Source organism: Salmo salar, chromosome 26 (genome assembly GCF_965601325.2).
Source record: "Salmo salar chromosome 26, fSalSal1, whole genome shotgun sequence".
NCBI classification, from domain to species: domain Eukaryota; kingdom Metazoa; phylum Chordata; class Actinopteri; order Salmoniformes; family Salmonidae; genus Salmo; species Salmo salar.
In genome coordinates, this window is record NC_138316.1 from 674670 (window position 1) to 690882 (window position 16213).

Sequence of the window (16213 nt, forward strand, 5' to 3'; positions counted from 1 at the left end):
TGGTTCACAGTATCAAAGGCAGCAGATAGGTCTAGAAGGATGAGAGCAGAGGAGAGAGAGTTAGCTTTAGCAGTGTGGAGAGCCTCCGTGACACAGAGAAGAGCAGTCTCAGTTGAATGCCCAGTCTTGAAACCTGACTGATTAGGATCAAGAAGGTCATTCTGAGAGAGATAGCAAGAGAGCTGGCCAAGGACGGCACGTTCAAGAGTTTTGGAGAGAAAAGAAAGAAGGGATACTGGTCTGTAGTTGTTGACATCGGAGGGATCGAGTGTAGGTTTTTTCAGAAGGGGTGCAACTCTCGCTCTCTTGAAGACGGAATGGACGTAGCCAGCGGTCAAGGATGAGTTGATGAGCGAGGTGAGAAGGTCTCCGGAAATGGTCTGGAGAAGAGAGGAGGGGATAGGGTCAAGCAGGCAGGTTGTTGGGCGGCCGGCCGTCACAAGACGCGAGATTTCATCTGGAGAGAGAGGGGAGAAAGAGGTCAAAGCACAGGGTAGGGCAGTGTGAGCAGGACCAGCGGTGTCGTTTGACTTAGCAAACGAGGATCGGATGTCGTCAACCTTCTTTTCAAAATGGTTGACGAAGTCATCCGCAGAGAGGGAGGAGGGGGGGGGAGGAGGATTCAGGAGGGAGGAGAAGGTAGCAAAGAGCTTCCTAGGGTTAGAGGCAGATGCTTGGAATTTAGAGTGGTAGAAAGTGGCTTTAGCAGCAGAGACAGAAGAGGAAAATGTAGAGAGGAGGGAGTGAAAGGATGCCAGGTCCGCAGGGAGGCGAGTTTTCCTCCATTTCCGCTCGGCTGCCCGGAGCCCTGTTCTCCCTGTTCTCAAAATGGGGTGAAGGTTCACCTTCCAACAGGACAATGACCCTAATCACACAGCCAAGACAACGCAGGAGTGGCATTGGGACAAGTCTTTGAATGTCCTCGAGTGTCCCAGCCAGAGCCCAAACTTGAACCTGATCGAACATCTCTGGAGAGACCTGAAAATAGCTGTGCAGCAACTCTCCCCATCCAACCTGACAGAGCTTGAGAGGATTTGCAGAGAAGAATGGGAGAAACTCCCCAAATGCAGGTGTGCCAAGCTTGTAGCGTCATACCAAAGAAGACTCGAGGCTGTAATCGCTGCCAAGGCTGCTTCAACAAAGTACTGAGTAAAGGGTCTGAATACCTACGTAAATGTGATATTTCAGTTTTTTTTTATCCATTTGCAAAAATGTCTGAAAACCTATTTTTTCTTTGTCATTAAGGGGTATTGTGTGCAGATTGATGAGGGGAAAAAAACTATTTCATTAATTTTAGAACAAGGCTGTAACGTAACAAAATGTGGAAAAGTCAAGGGGTCTGAATACTTTCCGAATGCACTGTATGTTGGAGAGTATGTTGGTCTCATTAGATTTGTCCCACATGTCCAAAATGGCATTCATGTCTGTCCAAATAACCAGTTGGAATTCAGTCAATTCTAACAATATGCTGGTCAGAGAATTTAAAAAAAATGTAGGATCATATGAATTTGAAGCATACAGGCAATTTTCATGAAGGCAAATTGCATAAAGGCTATTTTCTTTCCATTACGGATACATTTAAGGAAAGTGATTCTGCCTTCTTGGTCTTCGCCTTCACCAGGGATACTGTGATTTTGAGTTTCTTATGCATCATTATGATAACACCCTTAGTTTTGTTTGGGGCTTATTAAGAAGCAGCCAGTTTGTACAAATGGTTCTCTATTCTATGTGTGTCCTTATGGAGCAAGTGTGTTTCTTGGAGCATTACTATATCAGTATGGTATCTTGCCTGAATATCAAGACAGCTGGAATGTTTGATAGGATTATTTAAGGCCTTTCAGATTCCATGAGACAATAGCTAGTGTTGCCATTGTTTTTCTAAAATGTAATTGTTATCCTTAGTGTTGATAAGACCATGGATGTAAAATAAAAAGCACGACCCACTGGGTCTCTGTAAACCGTTCCCCCTTCCCTGCCCCCCCTTCCTCAGCCCCCCTCCTTCCTATGTAGCTCCCAGCCCTCCTCCTGTGCAAAAAGTGAAGTCTATACTCTAGATGTTACTGTATATAATAATTAATCATTGCCTGTAGGGCAAGTCCTCCCTGGGAGATACATTTAGTGCCTAAATAGAGGGGGGAAGGAATCAACAAGAAGAAAAACAAGCAAAAACAAAAAAGCTATTGTGTAGTAGTAGCACATATTGGACTGGCCATCTCTCCTTGGCAGTAGCAAAATATCTATACAAAATGAAACATAAAATAGTAGGGGAATAGCTACTAACTTAAACTACTTGACCTAAAGTACGTGGACACCTGTTCGTCGAACATCTCATTCCAAAATCATGGGCATTAATATGGAGTTGGTCCCTCCTTTGCTGCTATCCACTAGATGTTGGAACATTGCTGCGGGGACTTGCTTCTATTCAGCCACAAGATTATTAGTGAGGTCGGGCACTGATGTTATGCGATTAGGCCGACTGGCTCGCAGTCGGTGTTCAAATTCATCCCAAAGGTGTTCGATGGGGTTGAGGTCAGGGCTCATTGCAAGCCAGTCAAGTTCTTCCACACCGATCTCAACAAACCATTTCTGTATTGACTTCGCTTTGTGCACAGGGGCATTGTCATGCTGAAACCGGAAAGGGCCTTCCCCAAACTTTTGTCACAAAGTTGGAAGCACAGAACCATCTCGGATGTCATTGTAAGCTGTAGCGTTAAGATTTCCTTTCACTGGAACTAAGGGGCCTAGCCCAAACCATTAAAAACAGCCCCAGACCATTATTCCTTATCCACCAAACTTTATAGTTGGCACTATGCATTTGGGCAGGTAGTGTTCTCCTGGCTTCCGCCAAACCCAGATTTGTCCATCGGACTGCCAGATGGTGAAGCATGGTTCATCGCTGCAGAGAACGCGTTTCCACTGCTCCAGAGTCCAATGGCGGCGAGTTTTACACCACTCCGGCCGACGCTTGGTATAGCGCATGATGATCTTACGCTTGTGTGCGGTCTCGTTCTGTGAGCTTGTGTAGCCTACCACTTCGCGGCTGGGCCGTTGTTGCTCCTAGAAGTTTCCACTTCACAATAACAGCACTTACAGTTGACCGGGACAGCTCTAGCAGGGCAGAAATTTGATAAACTGACTTGTTGGAAAGGTGGCATCCTATGACGGTGCCAGGTTGAAAGTCACTGAGCTCTTCAGGAAGGCCATTCCACTGCCAATGTTTGTCTATGGAGATTTTGTACACCTGTCAGCAACGGGTATGGCTGAAATAGCTGAATCCACTAATTTGAAGTGGTGTCCACATACTTTTGTATATATACTGTTATTTGCCATATTCTGCCCAAATGGATTCAATACACTGTAGCCTCAAGAATGCAGTTCCAGTATGTGTAAACCTCCATATATTGTCCATTGTTCATTAATTGGTGTGGTGCCATTACTGTGTAAATGTCCAGGACCATAGGCAATATACTTATAACAAGTTTAATGCTCAGCAATAATATTATTATTGTTCCTTGTACCCAAACATTAGGGGGTGTCATCATTGTCTTATGCTGAGGGCAGCATCATAGCCATAGGCTAGGCCGCGTGATTGTGCATGGATAGCATACCTTAAAAAATGTGCCAGTCATGAGGTTCCTTCTGTTGGCTTGTCCCGTTGTGTGTTGGGTTTGATGTGCTTCTTGAAGAAGTCTTGAGCTTCCTTGGCAGTGGAAAACATGTGTGTGGTGTTCTGGAGGTCAAGATGAGTTTTGTCGAGTGGATGAAGCCGCATCTCAGGTTTAGCTTACGTAGCTGGTATCTCACCTTGTTGTAGGTTTCCCTGTGTTTTAGCATTTTGGCACTCAGGTCTGGGTAGATGCTGATCCTCTTCCCTGCATAGTCAAACCCCCAGATAACACTACAAGGTGAACAATTCGCCGCTTGACTTCAAAGTTGTGGATCCGTACAATCATATAGTGAGAGCCGTTGGAGTTGACCGGTGCAGTGCTCACTGTTAATCAGCGACATGGACCTCCTGTCCGAACAGCTCATAGAAAAGATTGCTCATGAAGGAAGTTGGTTGCCCGCTTCCACACCAGTTTCAAGTCCTGTGACCTGCACATTGAATTTACAGGAGTTTGATTATCCCTTCCAACTTAGCTTGCGCTGTTTCCAGGTCATGGAGTCACACCTCTGTCGCATTGGTTGTCTTCTCCAGGCTTTCCACTTTAGAATAGGTATCCACTTTAGCAGTGAGCACAGCCAATGATTCAATTATCGGTTTTAATTGTAAGACGAGGGCAGAGGTAATCTCCTCACAAACAATCTCTCGTATAGTAGCGGCCAGCTCTTTTTATTGCCTGGTGTTGAGAGCCGCCATGCTCCCACAGTTGAATTGTGGACGGAAAAATTCTAGCTGCTGTTGTCCTGGCACCACAATGCCGGTTCACTTACAACCTCCCTATAGACTGACTCGTCATTGTTGGTTACCAGGCCTACAATTGTGGTGTTGTGAGCAAACTTGATGGAGTTGGTGTCATGCAAAGCCACGCAGTCATGGGTGAATAGGGAGTACAGCAGAGGGCTGAGGAGATACCCCTGAGGGTCCCCTGTGTTAAGAGTTAGTATGGAAGAGGTGTTGTTCTTGTGGTCTGCCCGCCAGGAAGTTCAGGACCCAGTTGCAGATGGTGCTGTCCAGACCCAGTGCTTTGAGCTTGGTGTCGAGCTTGGAGGGAACAATAGTGTTGAATGCTGAACTGTAGTCAATGAACAGGATTCTCACTTAGGTGTTCCTCTTGTCCAGATGTGTTAGGGCCGTGTGAATAGTGATGGAAATGGGATCTTCCGTGGATCTGTTGGAGCGGTAGGCAAATTGGCGTGGGTCCAGTGTGCCTGGCATGATGGCCTTGATGTGGGCCATGACCAGCCTCTCGAGGCACTTCATGATGACTGGGGTGAGTGAGACTGGTCAGTAGTCATTTGGGAATGTCACCTTGTTTTTCTTGGGCACTGGGACAATGGTAGTCTCCTTGAAACAGGTGAGGACTACAGCCAGGGACAGGTTGAAGATGTCTGAGAAGACGCTCACCAGCTGGTCAGCACACACACTGAGAATGCGGCCAGGGATGCCATCTGGTCTGGCGGTTTTGTGAGTATTCACTCTTTTGAGAGTTTTCTTCAAATCAGCCTCAGAGTGAAAGCACTTGGTTGTCCGGATCAGCGAGTGTCTTCCTGGATTGCTCGGTATTGTCTGCCTCGAAGCGACCAGAGTGTGTTAAGCTCATCTGGGAGGGAGGTTTCGGTGGGCACCACACAGCTAGATTTGCCTTTGTAGTCCGTGATAGTCCATGATAGTTTGTAGTCCTTGTAGTCGCGAGTCTAAGTAGTCAAACATCAATTCAAGTTTGAGTCTGTACTGTCTTTTTGCGTCACTAATGGATTTGAGGAGCTCGTAACTGCTTGCCTTGTACGCATCGCACCCCACCAAGTCATCAGGGTCCGTTCTGCTGACATTGAATGCTGCAGTACGGGCTCTGAGCATGGTACGGATATCTCTGTTGATCCAGGGTTTTTAGTTGGAGCATGTCCGGATTGCTATTTTGTGAACAATATCAACACATTTCCTAATGAAGCCTGTGATTGATGGCGTATATTCCTCAATGTTGATGGATGAGTCCTGGGTGGATGAATCTTTCAACATATTCCAATCAGTAATATCAAAACAGTACTGGATATAAGGTAAAGTACAGATCAATCTCACTGGGGCTATACCTTCAATGCATCGCAGTGGACCGACAGTTTGAAGCTGATTCAAATAAAGGAATATAGAAGCAATATTATGTGGCCTCCCCATTTTGATATTGGTAATGTTTGTCTTATTCAGTGCCAACAGTTGACTATATAGATGAACATAATGTCACATCAGAGGTAATTAGGTGGAAGCAGAACAATTAGAAAACAGAATTCAATAAAGAAGCGTTGGTAGCACTTTATTTTAAGGAACAGAAATGACTTGGTATTTTCTAGGTATTTAATGGGTACTTTCTGCTACTTACTTCTAAGACCTTTAAACTGTTGGTAACTACCTGGTACCAAATGGTGCTGAGTGGTTCTACTTGCATTGAGCCTCAAATAAACAAATGTAGGTTCTAGGTTATTATAATTGTTTAATTACCATTTTACAATGCAATTTCTATGTAAAATACCAGGTAATTTCTGTACTGTAAAATAAAGTGGTAACGAACTTTTGGTAGAAGTAGTGAGCCGTACATTATGACCAGTGGTATAGTAGAGGGTAAATGCACATAAAAGCCAACCCTAGACCTCTGGTCTTGTAGGCTTTACAAGAGTACAAACTACAGAAGACAACTAAAAACTCAACGGTTTTCCTCATTCGCCTCATGTCTGTTCACCCACCTTATCTATCAGCGAGTCCATCAGGTGCCACAGTAGTAGCATTCTTCTCTTCTTCTTCAGGGAATTATTATACTGCATTTAATTTTTCATCAGTTTTCTTTTAAGTGCATGTCTTAACTGCAATTTCTGCGATGTTACATGCAGTAGAGTAGCCAAAGCTTAAATACACATACATAGACATATATAGATTGGTGGAGAAGAGGGATGTTAGGAGCTCACTGGTCATCTCCTAGCAACTTGTCCTGCTGTCCTGTGTGTTTGGAGGAGGGGGAGCCCCCGGCCCCAGCCTTACCCTGTGTGCTGAGGGAGGGGACCTCAGCTGCTCTCTCCAAGCACTCAGAGAGGCGTTCAGTTCCTTGGCCTGCCTGGGCTCCTCGTCCTCCTCGCTCAGGCCCAGGCTCTGTCTCGGACTCAGCCAGCTCTGCTGCTGCAGCCCCCTCCTCTGACCTGGTGGTTCCCACAAACTGCAGGTGAGGTAGGAGAGTCTCTTTGTGGCTCTCGGCGTAGAGCTGCTGTTCTAGGGTCAGGTAGGACGACGTCAGGTGTCTGAAGTCCATTTCAAAGGCCGACGACAGCACACTTGTCTGGGATGACGCACAGGCCCTGGACTGCCCCTTGCAGGAGCTTCTGCTGCTCTCCTTGGTCTCCGGGAGCATCGACTGGATCTTGGGCAGCCAGCGCTTTCGCACCCGCCGGGCATTGGTGCACATGTCGGCTGCAATCACGTTCATCTCACTCTCTTTGAAATTAGGTGCAAAGTTCTGACAGTAGACTGCAAAAGAGAGGAAAGAGACAAGACAACATTGAAATAAATGCATATTGTCAACTTTACATACAGTGTTGAGCCAAATTAATACAGTATGGTGTTTAACACCTGAGAAAACAGAAGGGCACCTACGTTTGACAGTGTTTAGGACTCGGTTGTCCAACGGTTTTCGGCTGGGATCATTGGTGGAGGAGCGAATTCCAGTTCCACAGCTATTGGCCAGTGTGTTTCTATGTATACAATAGCATAATCAGTATCCATACGGCTTTCCCTTTCTCCTTTCTATCATTTTCTCTACCCTCCGCTCTCATTTTCTCTGTCTAAAATGACAAAATATGCTTTATAAAGAGCTAGTAGCCTACTGTCTAGGTCCAGAATCTGGCTACGACAATATAGTTACAAATGCACTGTAGAATTTAACAGTCTAACCTGTCAAAGAAGGTGGCGAGCAGCCGACGCAGCAGCACTTTGTGCTTAATGCCAGCACACAAATGACAGTTCATCAACTGGCCACGAGTCATATATACACCAGAACCTGGGGAAAAGGACAGAGCAATGCTACTCACGTTCACATCCATGATGAAAACAATAAAATGGCGGGCCTCGCTAATGATCTATGTCCATGATTACATCTCTGTATTGTATGATACAGTTGTAAAAAAGAAAATATACTGTCTGCAGGTGAGGGCTTAGGTCTTTAACACTACAACAGCCAATGGCCACTGACGTTTGATTTTTTAAATCAAAAAAATCTGCCCTGACTTTTCCTAAATATTTATGTTTTACATTGCTCAGTTGTTCGAATTTTTAAATCACAAACAGAAAGATATTTAGAGGCTGTTTAACTGTTGTTGTTTTTTCATTTCTTTCTAACTTAAGGGGCCAAGACAAATGTGCCGAAGGGTGTTGGTACAGAGGTGCTAATGCATCTCTCTCCTCACTGAATGAGTGTTGTCAATGGGTGAATGGGTGATAGAAACCAGATCGAAACTGCTAATTGTGCATGTGACTTCACAACTGAATTTGAATGAACTGAATGATGAGGAGGAAGGTGAAGAGGGTGATTGAATTTTAATGATCTGAATGACGAGGGAGAAGGGGTTTGAATTTAGAACAATAGTCTAATGATGATAAAGTATTGTGGGAGGTCTAATTATTTTATGAAAGCTTGGAAATTGTATAATCTCCCCTCAGAGAGTCAAATCAGAAACTGAGAACAACATACAATGTGTGTAGTTCACAATGGCAAGCCGAACCAAACGAATGGACACACTGACAGCATTGCACCTGCTGTAGAATTTAGATGAGCTGGAATCGGATGGAGGATCGGATATTGAGCTTGAAATCAACGTTTCTGATGAAGATTATTCATCTGATTCGAGACTCTGCCTCTGATGCCTGAGCCTCGCCGCAGCAAAACCAGAACAGGGCCAACTGAGACGGTGATCCTACCTGCCACAGTGAGACAGGAGTCTGGCAAAGAAAACTAGCCTGCTCGGAATAGTGAACAAACAGAGACTGGAGCTTCCGCCCTCTGCAAAAAACAACATACCAGCGGAGCTTTACTGCACATCAGTGATGGAGAGTGGTAAAGCAACACTCACAGTGTACAGATGTAAAATAAATAAGAGTGTTTGCAATCCTCAGCACCATGCATCCCACTGTTGCCATCAGCAGTTACCAGAAGAAGAAATCGGAGACAGTGACAGACTACAATCGCACAAAGGTATGTAGATCTGCTACATACAGATAGCCTTTCCATCTGCCATGCAACAAATATTTTCTCCTTTCATTATATTGTATTACGTTAATATCATTGATATTACTATTAGTTTTATTCTATATAAATCAAACCTTTTCTATTCTATTTTGTTTTATGCAATAGCTTGGTGTGGATGCACTCGACCAGATGGCAAGACTGTACTCTTTAAAAGGAGGTACTTGCCGCTGGCCTGTTGCAGTGTCCTACAACGTGATCGACGTGGCTACTATCAATACGCACATGTTGTACAAGCAATGCCTTGACAAGATAGTCAGCAGAGACTTCATCATGGATCTGGCATGTGAGCTTCGTGAGAACCACATGAACGCCAAGAAAGCAGCTACAGCCGCCAAGGCAGCAGCACGTCCTGCTCTCCCTCTTCCCTACGCACCATAGCTCCCACTCGGGAAAAAGAGGACAATGTCAAATTACGTTTTTTTATATCTTGTCATTGATATATTTCCACATATTTCTTTATGTAATTCATCCTTTACAATTGTTCATGCACTGGTGGTTTTATTTAGGAATACATCAAATCACTTCACCTGAGCACCTGACGGGTTATATTATTATATATTTTTGTTTTGTACTTTGTCAGAGAAGCTGTAACTGGACTGTAATACTTACTATAACTATTACTAATCTAATCTACAAATAAAGTTGCTCAAATGTATCGCACTAAATGTTTTTATTGTAATGGAAACGGAAATAGGCTGTATGCCTACATTTTTCACTAGGACTTTGTAGAATTATACAAAACATATCCTTGACTCTATCCAAACAAAAAACTATTGTTTTTATATCTAGTCATATGTATACTTCCACAAATATTTCTTCATGCAATTCATCCTTTACAATTATTCATGCACTGGTGCTTTGTTTATACGGCAAATCATTTCACCTGCACACCTGGATTTTTTGTTTCTACTTTGTCAAAAGTAGCTGTAACTGGACTGTAATACTTATTATAACTCTATTACTAATCAAATCTAGACATAAAATGTATCAAATGTATTACACTAATGTTTTATTATAAAGGAAATTAAAATAGGCTATACGTTTTTCAGTAGGACTCATACTCATATCCTTGACACTATCTAAACAAATAACTATTGTTATATTTTTACATGGATATATTTCTATGAGTATTTCTTTAAGCAATTTATCCTTTACAATATATTTTCAAGAGTTGGTGCTTATGTTTGCACACCTTGCAGGTTGATATTCATCTGATGCGGACGCTAAAGGGGACGCCCGGCAATGTTCTCTAGCGGGTACTTAAAGGCTGAAAGACCCAGCGGTTCTAGTGTTAATTGAGTCGGTGCTTGAGGCGAGCTGAGATGCACCATAGACATACATATTATAGAGTGGCCTATATCAGGGGTCACTGCTTATGTCTTACCTCCCACCAGCTCCACCTTCTCCCCGGGATCCCCTTCTGTGTACAGGGTGGGGTGGCAGCGGTAGCCAATCTGGCTGATGAGACTGGGTGGCAGCGCCATCGTGTCCCTGCCGATCAGCACACAGCGCCTCTCAGTGGCCAGAGGTAGGGACAACACGTCCAACTTATCCTGCACTGGGGGAACAAGTGGAGGCAGAATTTCAATACCAGACAGTGTATTCTAAAGCTGAAGTTGTGTTTAAATGAGAAATACTGGTGCTTCTAAAAAGTAACACAGAGGATGGATCATTTACTGCTGTAGGAGTTGGTTGGGTGCCCATAATTCTGCCCATAAACCCCGTTTGTATTGCTGCTGCCGTAGAACTCCTCTTCAAACTCCTCCTCGTTGGGGTGGGAAGTGGGGCTGTCAGTGGCTGGGAGGCTGGAGGCCCCTGGGCTAGAGCGCTCCCCAGAGGCCATAGGGTACGACTGTACTCCGGGTACAATACCACTCCCTCCTGCCCTCATGTAACATTGCGCACTGCTCCTCGTGGCGTAGCCCTTGAGGCCCTTTGCTGTGTGCTCCTCACTCATTGGAGACTCACATCTTTCCTGCTTAATCCTACAAGTGGCCATTAGTGTGTCGCCTGGCAACAGGGCCGGATGGCTATAGTTGGGGCTTGACGGTTCGAAGCCCAGATCCTCAGTGGTGGCCGTCTGGGAATCACAGTGTGGAGAGTTGGCCTTTAGCATGAGATTCATCCTGCGCTCCACAATGTTCTGGATCTGGAGGTAGCCGGCCGTGTACATGAGCACGAGCTGTTCGCTGGCGGCCATGGTCAGCCTGCCCGTGTAGCAGAAGGAGAGGATCTGCTGGAAGCAGGACGGGGTGACCGAGGAGGGTAGTTCAAACATGCCCTGAGAGCTGCCGCTGAACAGGTCTCTGAAGTAGAGGCTGCTGGCGGCCAGCACGGCGCGGTGGGCCTTAAAGGACTGGCCGTTGACCATGACGGCCACATCACAGTACTGGCCCTGCAGGCGCTGCTCATTCAGACTCTCCAGCACAGAGCTGCCAAAGTTGGGGATCTCCACATGCAGGAGCTGGGACATTATGATGAGAGCAGGTCTTCACTGGAGACAGGACCGGCTGAAAGGGCATCTGCCGACAAAGACAGATAGAAAGAGGAGATGGAGAAAGAAGTTATCCACATTCAGACAATACAACATGCATATTAATATGCTATTTAAAAAAGAGTAAGAGTTCACAGTATCTTTGCAACTATTTCCAACAAAGAATGTCAGTAAGCTAACATTTATTTTCCAGAACTTATATTCATGTTTGTTAATACAGAGGAATGAGATACAAGTTTTGAACTGCTCTGCATATGCTTTCAGGTATTCAATAAACTGTACTAACTGTTACCTGCACAGAAAGTCAGCCAACACTCATCCTCCTATTACAAACAGTTTCTAACCTGTACTGCACAGTCCTCTCTAAGCAACATAAATTCAGATAAAAGATAAGGTTGCCCACCAGAAAGAACAGAAGCACTCCAATTCTCTCCTTCTCCATTCGAGACTGAGGTGGTAGAAGAGGGTGAGGTTCTCTATGCACAATCAATGCAACGTCTAGCGTATGTGTCACAGGGAAAGGGGGGTAGGCTATAGACACAGACAGAGGAAGGGAGGGTGTGAGACGGAGAGGAGGAGTCATTTAAGGACATAGAGCTAATGCGGATAACTGCCCTGCAGAGGGTGACTGTGTACTATAGAGCTGGGAAATGGAGACATGTATTACATACCTCATCTGTTTCAGAGATTAATAAGACGGAAGATTGATTGTTACTGAGACCGTCTAAAATACAGAAGACAGATAAAGAGCTCCGGCATACGGGTTGTCACGCACGCTATGGTATAATACTGTCGACTTATGTTCTTTACAGTAGATGATCTACACTGTGTGATCAGACAGCCTGTGTGCCAAGACTTGGGCAAATGCACAGCGCTGCAATGCAGTGCCTGTCCCAACTTGGCATGCTGAGTACATAGTGTGCATACTGCGTCTATGTGCCAACTAGGAACCAGACACACAGGGCACTGCACACAAATGACTACTCGTCTGTGATTAAAGAAAGAGCTGGATGTGCCTGTTATTTCTTATAATATGGCAAGGATAACTCATAGGTTATGGAGGATAAGTTGGTATTATCCGATACTGCTAGAATTATTGTCTGAAGTCTATATTGAAAAGGATATTCTTGCAATTAAAGAATGAGGAAGGGCATGAAAACTTGATTTTGAAAGTCAGCTTCTGATTATCTAGCCAGCATTAATGTAGGATTTGTACTGCAGTGATAATCTAATGATTATCTGCAGATGTGATGTTAGTAGTGGACTGATTAACAATAATATGTATTTTTTTTAATGAATTGACACCCCTCCAAACATAGGCTAGAGAGGTAAAAGGATTTTGATATATTAAAAGGCACAATCTGTCATTTCAACAGCCTGACCCTGCCACTGTAAATTAATAGAGCTGAGGAAATGTAACTCCTTTTAGATTCATTTGGAGCTATGGATACAACACAGACAAAATAGTTTTAAACATGGTGGGGCAATTGTAAAGTTTTATTGCGTGTCAGCGCCAGATTTCTAACAGTGGTCACAACTGGAGATCCCCATAGCTTCACAATGAGCTAATAACAATCTTGATTGCACATAAACAAGAAAGGGTAACACTTTACAATAAGGTTCCATTTGTAAAGGGTAAAGGGTTTGTAATTGTTAATTAATCATTTGTAAATGCATTATAAGCCATTAATAAATGGGTTATAACAAATTCAAGAGAGCGAGAGTTGCACCCCTTCTGAAAAAACCTACACTCGATCCCTCCGATGTCAACAACTACAGACCAGTATCCCTTCTTTCTTTTCTCTCCAAAACTCTTGAACGTGCCGTCCTTGGCCAGCTCTCCTGCCATCTCTCTCAGAATGACCTTCTTGATCCAAAGCAGTCAGGTTTCAAGACTGGGCATTCAACTGAGACTGCTCTTCTCTGTGTCACGGAGGCTCTCCGCACTGCTAAAGCTAACTCTCTCTCCTCTGCTCTCATCCTCCTAGACCCATCTGCTGCCTTTGATACTGTGAACCATCAGATCCTCCTCTCCACCCTCTCCGAGTTGGGCATCTACGGCGCGGCCCACGCTTGGATTGCGTCCTACCTGACAGGTCGCTCCTACCAGGTGGCGTGGCGAGAATCTGTCTCCGCACCACGTGCTCTCACCACTGGTGTCCCCCAGGGCTCTGTTCTAGGCCCTCTCCTATTCTCGCTATACACCAAGTCACTTGGCTCTGTCATATCCTCACATGGTCTCTCCTATCATTGCTATGCAGACGACACACAATTAATCTTCTCCTTTCCCCCTTCTGATAACCAGGTGGCGAATCGCATCTCTGCATGTCTGGCAGACATATCAGTGTGGATGACGGATCACCACCTCAAGCTGAACCTCGGCAAGACGGAGCTGCTCTTCCTCCCGGGGAAGGACTGCCCGTTCCATGATCTCGCCATCACGGTTGACAACTCCCTTGTGTCCTCCTCCCAGAGTGCTAAGAACCTCGGGATGACCCTGGACAACACCCTGTCGTTCTCCACTAACATCAAGGCGGTGACCCGATCCTGTAGGTTCATGCTCTACAACATTCGCAGAGTACGAACCTGCCTCACACAGGAAGCGGCGCAGGTCCTAATTCAGGCACTTGTCATCTCCCGTCTGGATTACTGCAACTCGCTGTCGGCTGGGCTCCCTGCCTGTGCCATTAAACCCCTACAACTCATCCAGAACGCCGCAGCCCGTCTGGTGTTCAACCTTCCCAAGTTCTCTCACGTCACCCCGCTCCTCCGCTCTCTCCACTGGCTTCCAGTTGAAGCTCGCATCCGCTACAAGACCATGGTGCTTGCCTACGGAGCTGTGAGGGGAACGGCACCTCCGTACCTTCAGGCTCTGATCAGGCCCTACACCCAAACAAGGGCACTGCGTTCATCCACCTCTGGCCTGCTCGCCTCCCTACCTCTGAGGAAGCACAGTTCCCGCTCAGCCCAGTCAAAACTGTTCGCTGCTCTGGCACCCCAATGGTGGAACAAGCTCCCTCACGACGCCAGGACAGCGGAGTCAATCACCACCTTCCGGAGACACCTGAAACCCCACCTCTTTAAGGAATCCCTAGGATAGGATAAAGTAATCCTTCTAACCCCCCCCCCCCCCTTAAAAGATTTAGATGCACTATTGTAAAGTGGTTGTTCCACTGGATATCATAAGGTGAATGCACCAATTTGTAAGTGACTTAAATGTAAATGTATGGTCAAAACAGTGTGATAGCCAGTCAGTGCTTGCCTAATAGTGAGCCACTATTTCCCTCCAACTATTAACCATCTATAAATACACTTACAAATGCGTATAATATTGAACGCTTATGTACTGTATCATGCAAACTTTTTTCCAATGGTTGCACTGTTAAACAATAGTTATTTTCTCACTTTTGGGTGTGACGCATTGTTGCTGTTCCAGGAACAGAAATGGTTGGTTTCAGACCAATGGTCAACTCCCATGATGTGTCTTACATCTGAAACCCTGATGATACGTTGGTACACTTATTAATTCCAGGAATGAACTCTATCTCAAGACATATTATTGGTGTGGTTTGCGGATTTCTGAAAAATTCCCTGTGAAACATGCTTGAAATAAAGACGACCTGGAACGTGCCCAGAATGTTGTTGACACTGACACCATGTGACAGTGCGTCATGAAGAATCATGATGGACGAGGTTATGAGAAGTGTGCAAAGGCCAGAGAGAAGAGATTGCGCGATATAAATGTTCACAAGATACACATTTTCACACAGGAGACATTCTCTATGTAATTTGTTTCACTTTTGAATACAGAAGTTCTGCTGTATAATTTAGCATGCTGCTCAGCTAGTTAACTTTTGCTAGCACCTCTGTCCTACCAGGCTAGCTAGGAAATATTAACCACAGATAGATATTTCACTGGAATGCATTTCAATTAACAGGTGTGCCTTCTTAAAAGTTAATTTGTGGAATGTCTTTCCTTCTTTATGCGTTTGAGCCAATCAGTTGTGTTGTGACAAGGTATGGGGTGGTATACAGAAGATAGCCCTATTTGGTAAAAGACAAAGTCCTTATTATGGCAAGAACAACTCAAATAAGCAAAGAGAAACGACAGTCCATCATTACTTTAAGACATGAAGGTCAGTCAATCTGGAAAATGTCAAGAACTTTGAAAGTTTCTTCAAGTGCAGTCGCAAAAACCATCAAGCACTATGATGAAACTGGCTCACATGAGGACCGCCACAGGAATGGAAGACGCAGAGTTAACTCTGCTGCAGAGGATACGTTCATTAGTTACCAGCCTCAGAAATTGCAGGCCACATAAATGCTTGACAGAGTTCAAGTAACAGACACATCTCAACATCAACTGTTCAGAGGAGACTGTGTGAATCAGGCTTCCATGGTCGAATTGCTGCAAAGAAACCACTACTGAAGGACACCAATAAGAAGAGACTTGCTTGGGCCAAGAAACACAGGCAATGGACATTAGACCGGTGGAAATGTGTCCTTTGTTCTGAGTCCAAATTGGAGACATTTGATTCCAACCGCCATGTCTTTGTGAGACGCGGTGTGGGCGAACGGATGATCTCCGTATGTGTATTTCTGACCATAAAGCATGGAGGAGGAGGTGTTGTGGTGTGGGGGTGCTTTGCTGGTGACACTGTCTGTGATTTATTTAGAATTCAAGGCACACTTAACCAGCATGGCTACCACAGCATTCTGCAGCGATACACCATCCCATCTGGTTTGGGCTTAGTGGGACTATCATTTGTTTTTCAAC

The 16213-nt window shown here is 45.0% G+C and overlaps 1 protein-coding gene across 1 annotated transcript; it reads right to left on the minus strand.

The window, feature by feature from the left end:
* Positions 1 to 2016: 2016 nt before the first annotated feature.
* LOC106586970 (nucleus accumbens-associated protein 2) lies at positions 2017 to 11456 on the minus strand. The gene is made up of 5 exons (XM_014174733.3): positions 10620 to 11456; positions 10327 to 10500; positions 7592 to 7697; positions 7295 to 7392; positions 2017 to 7168 (listed from the first exon to the last, which is right to left on the minus strand). The coding sequence occupies exons 1-5, from the start codon at positions 11413 to 11415 to the stop codon at positions 6612 to 6614; spliced, it is 1731 nt and encodes a 576-aa protein (XP_014030208.1). The 5' UTR covers positions 11416 to 11456; the 3' UTR covers positions 2017 to 6611.
* Between the last annotated feature and the right edge of the window lie 4757 nt (positions 11457 to 16213).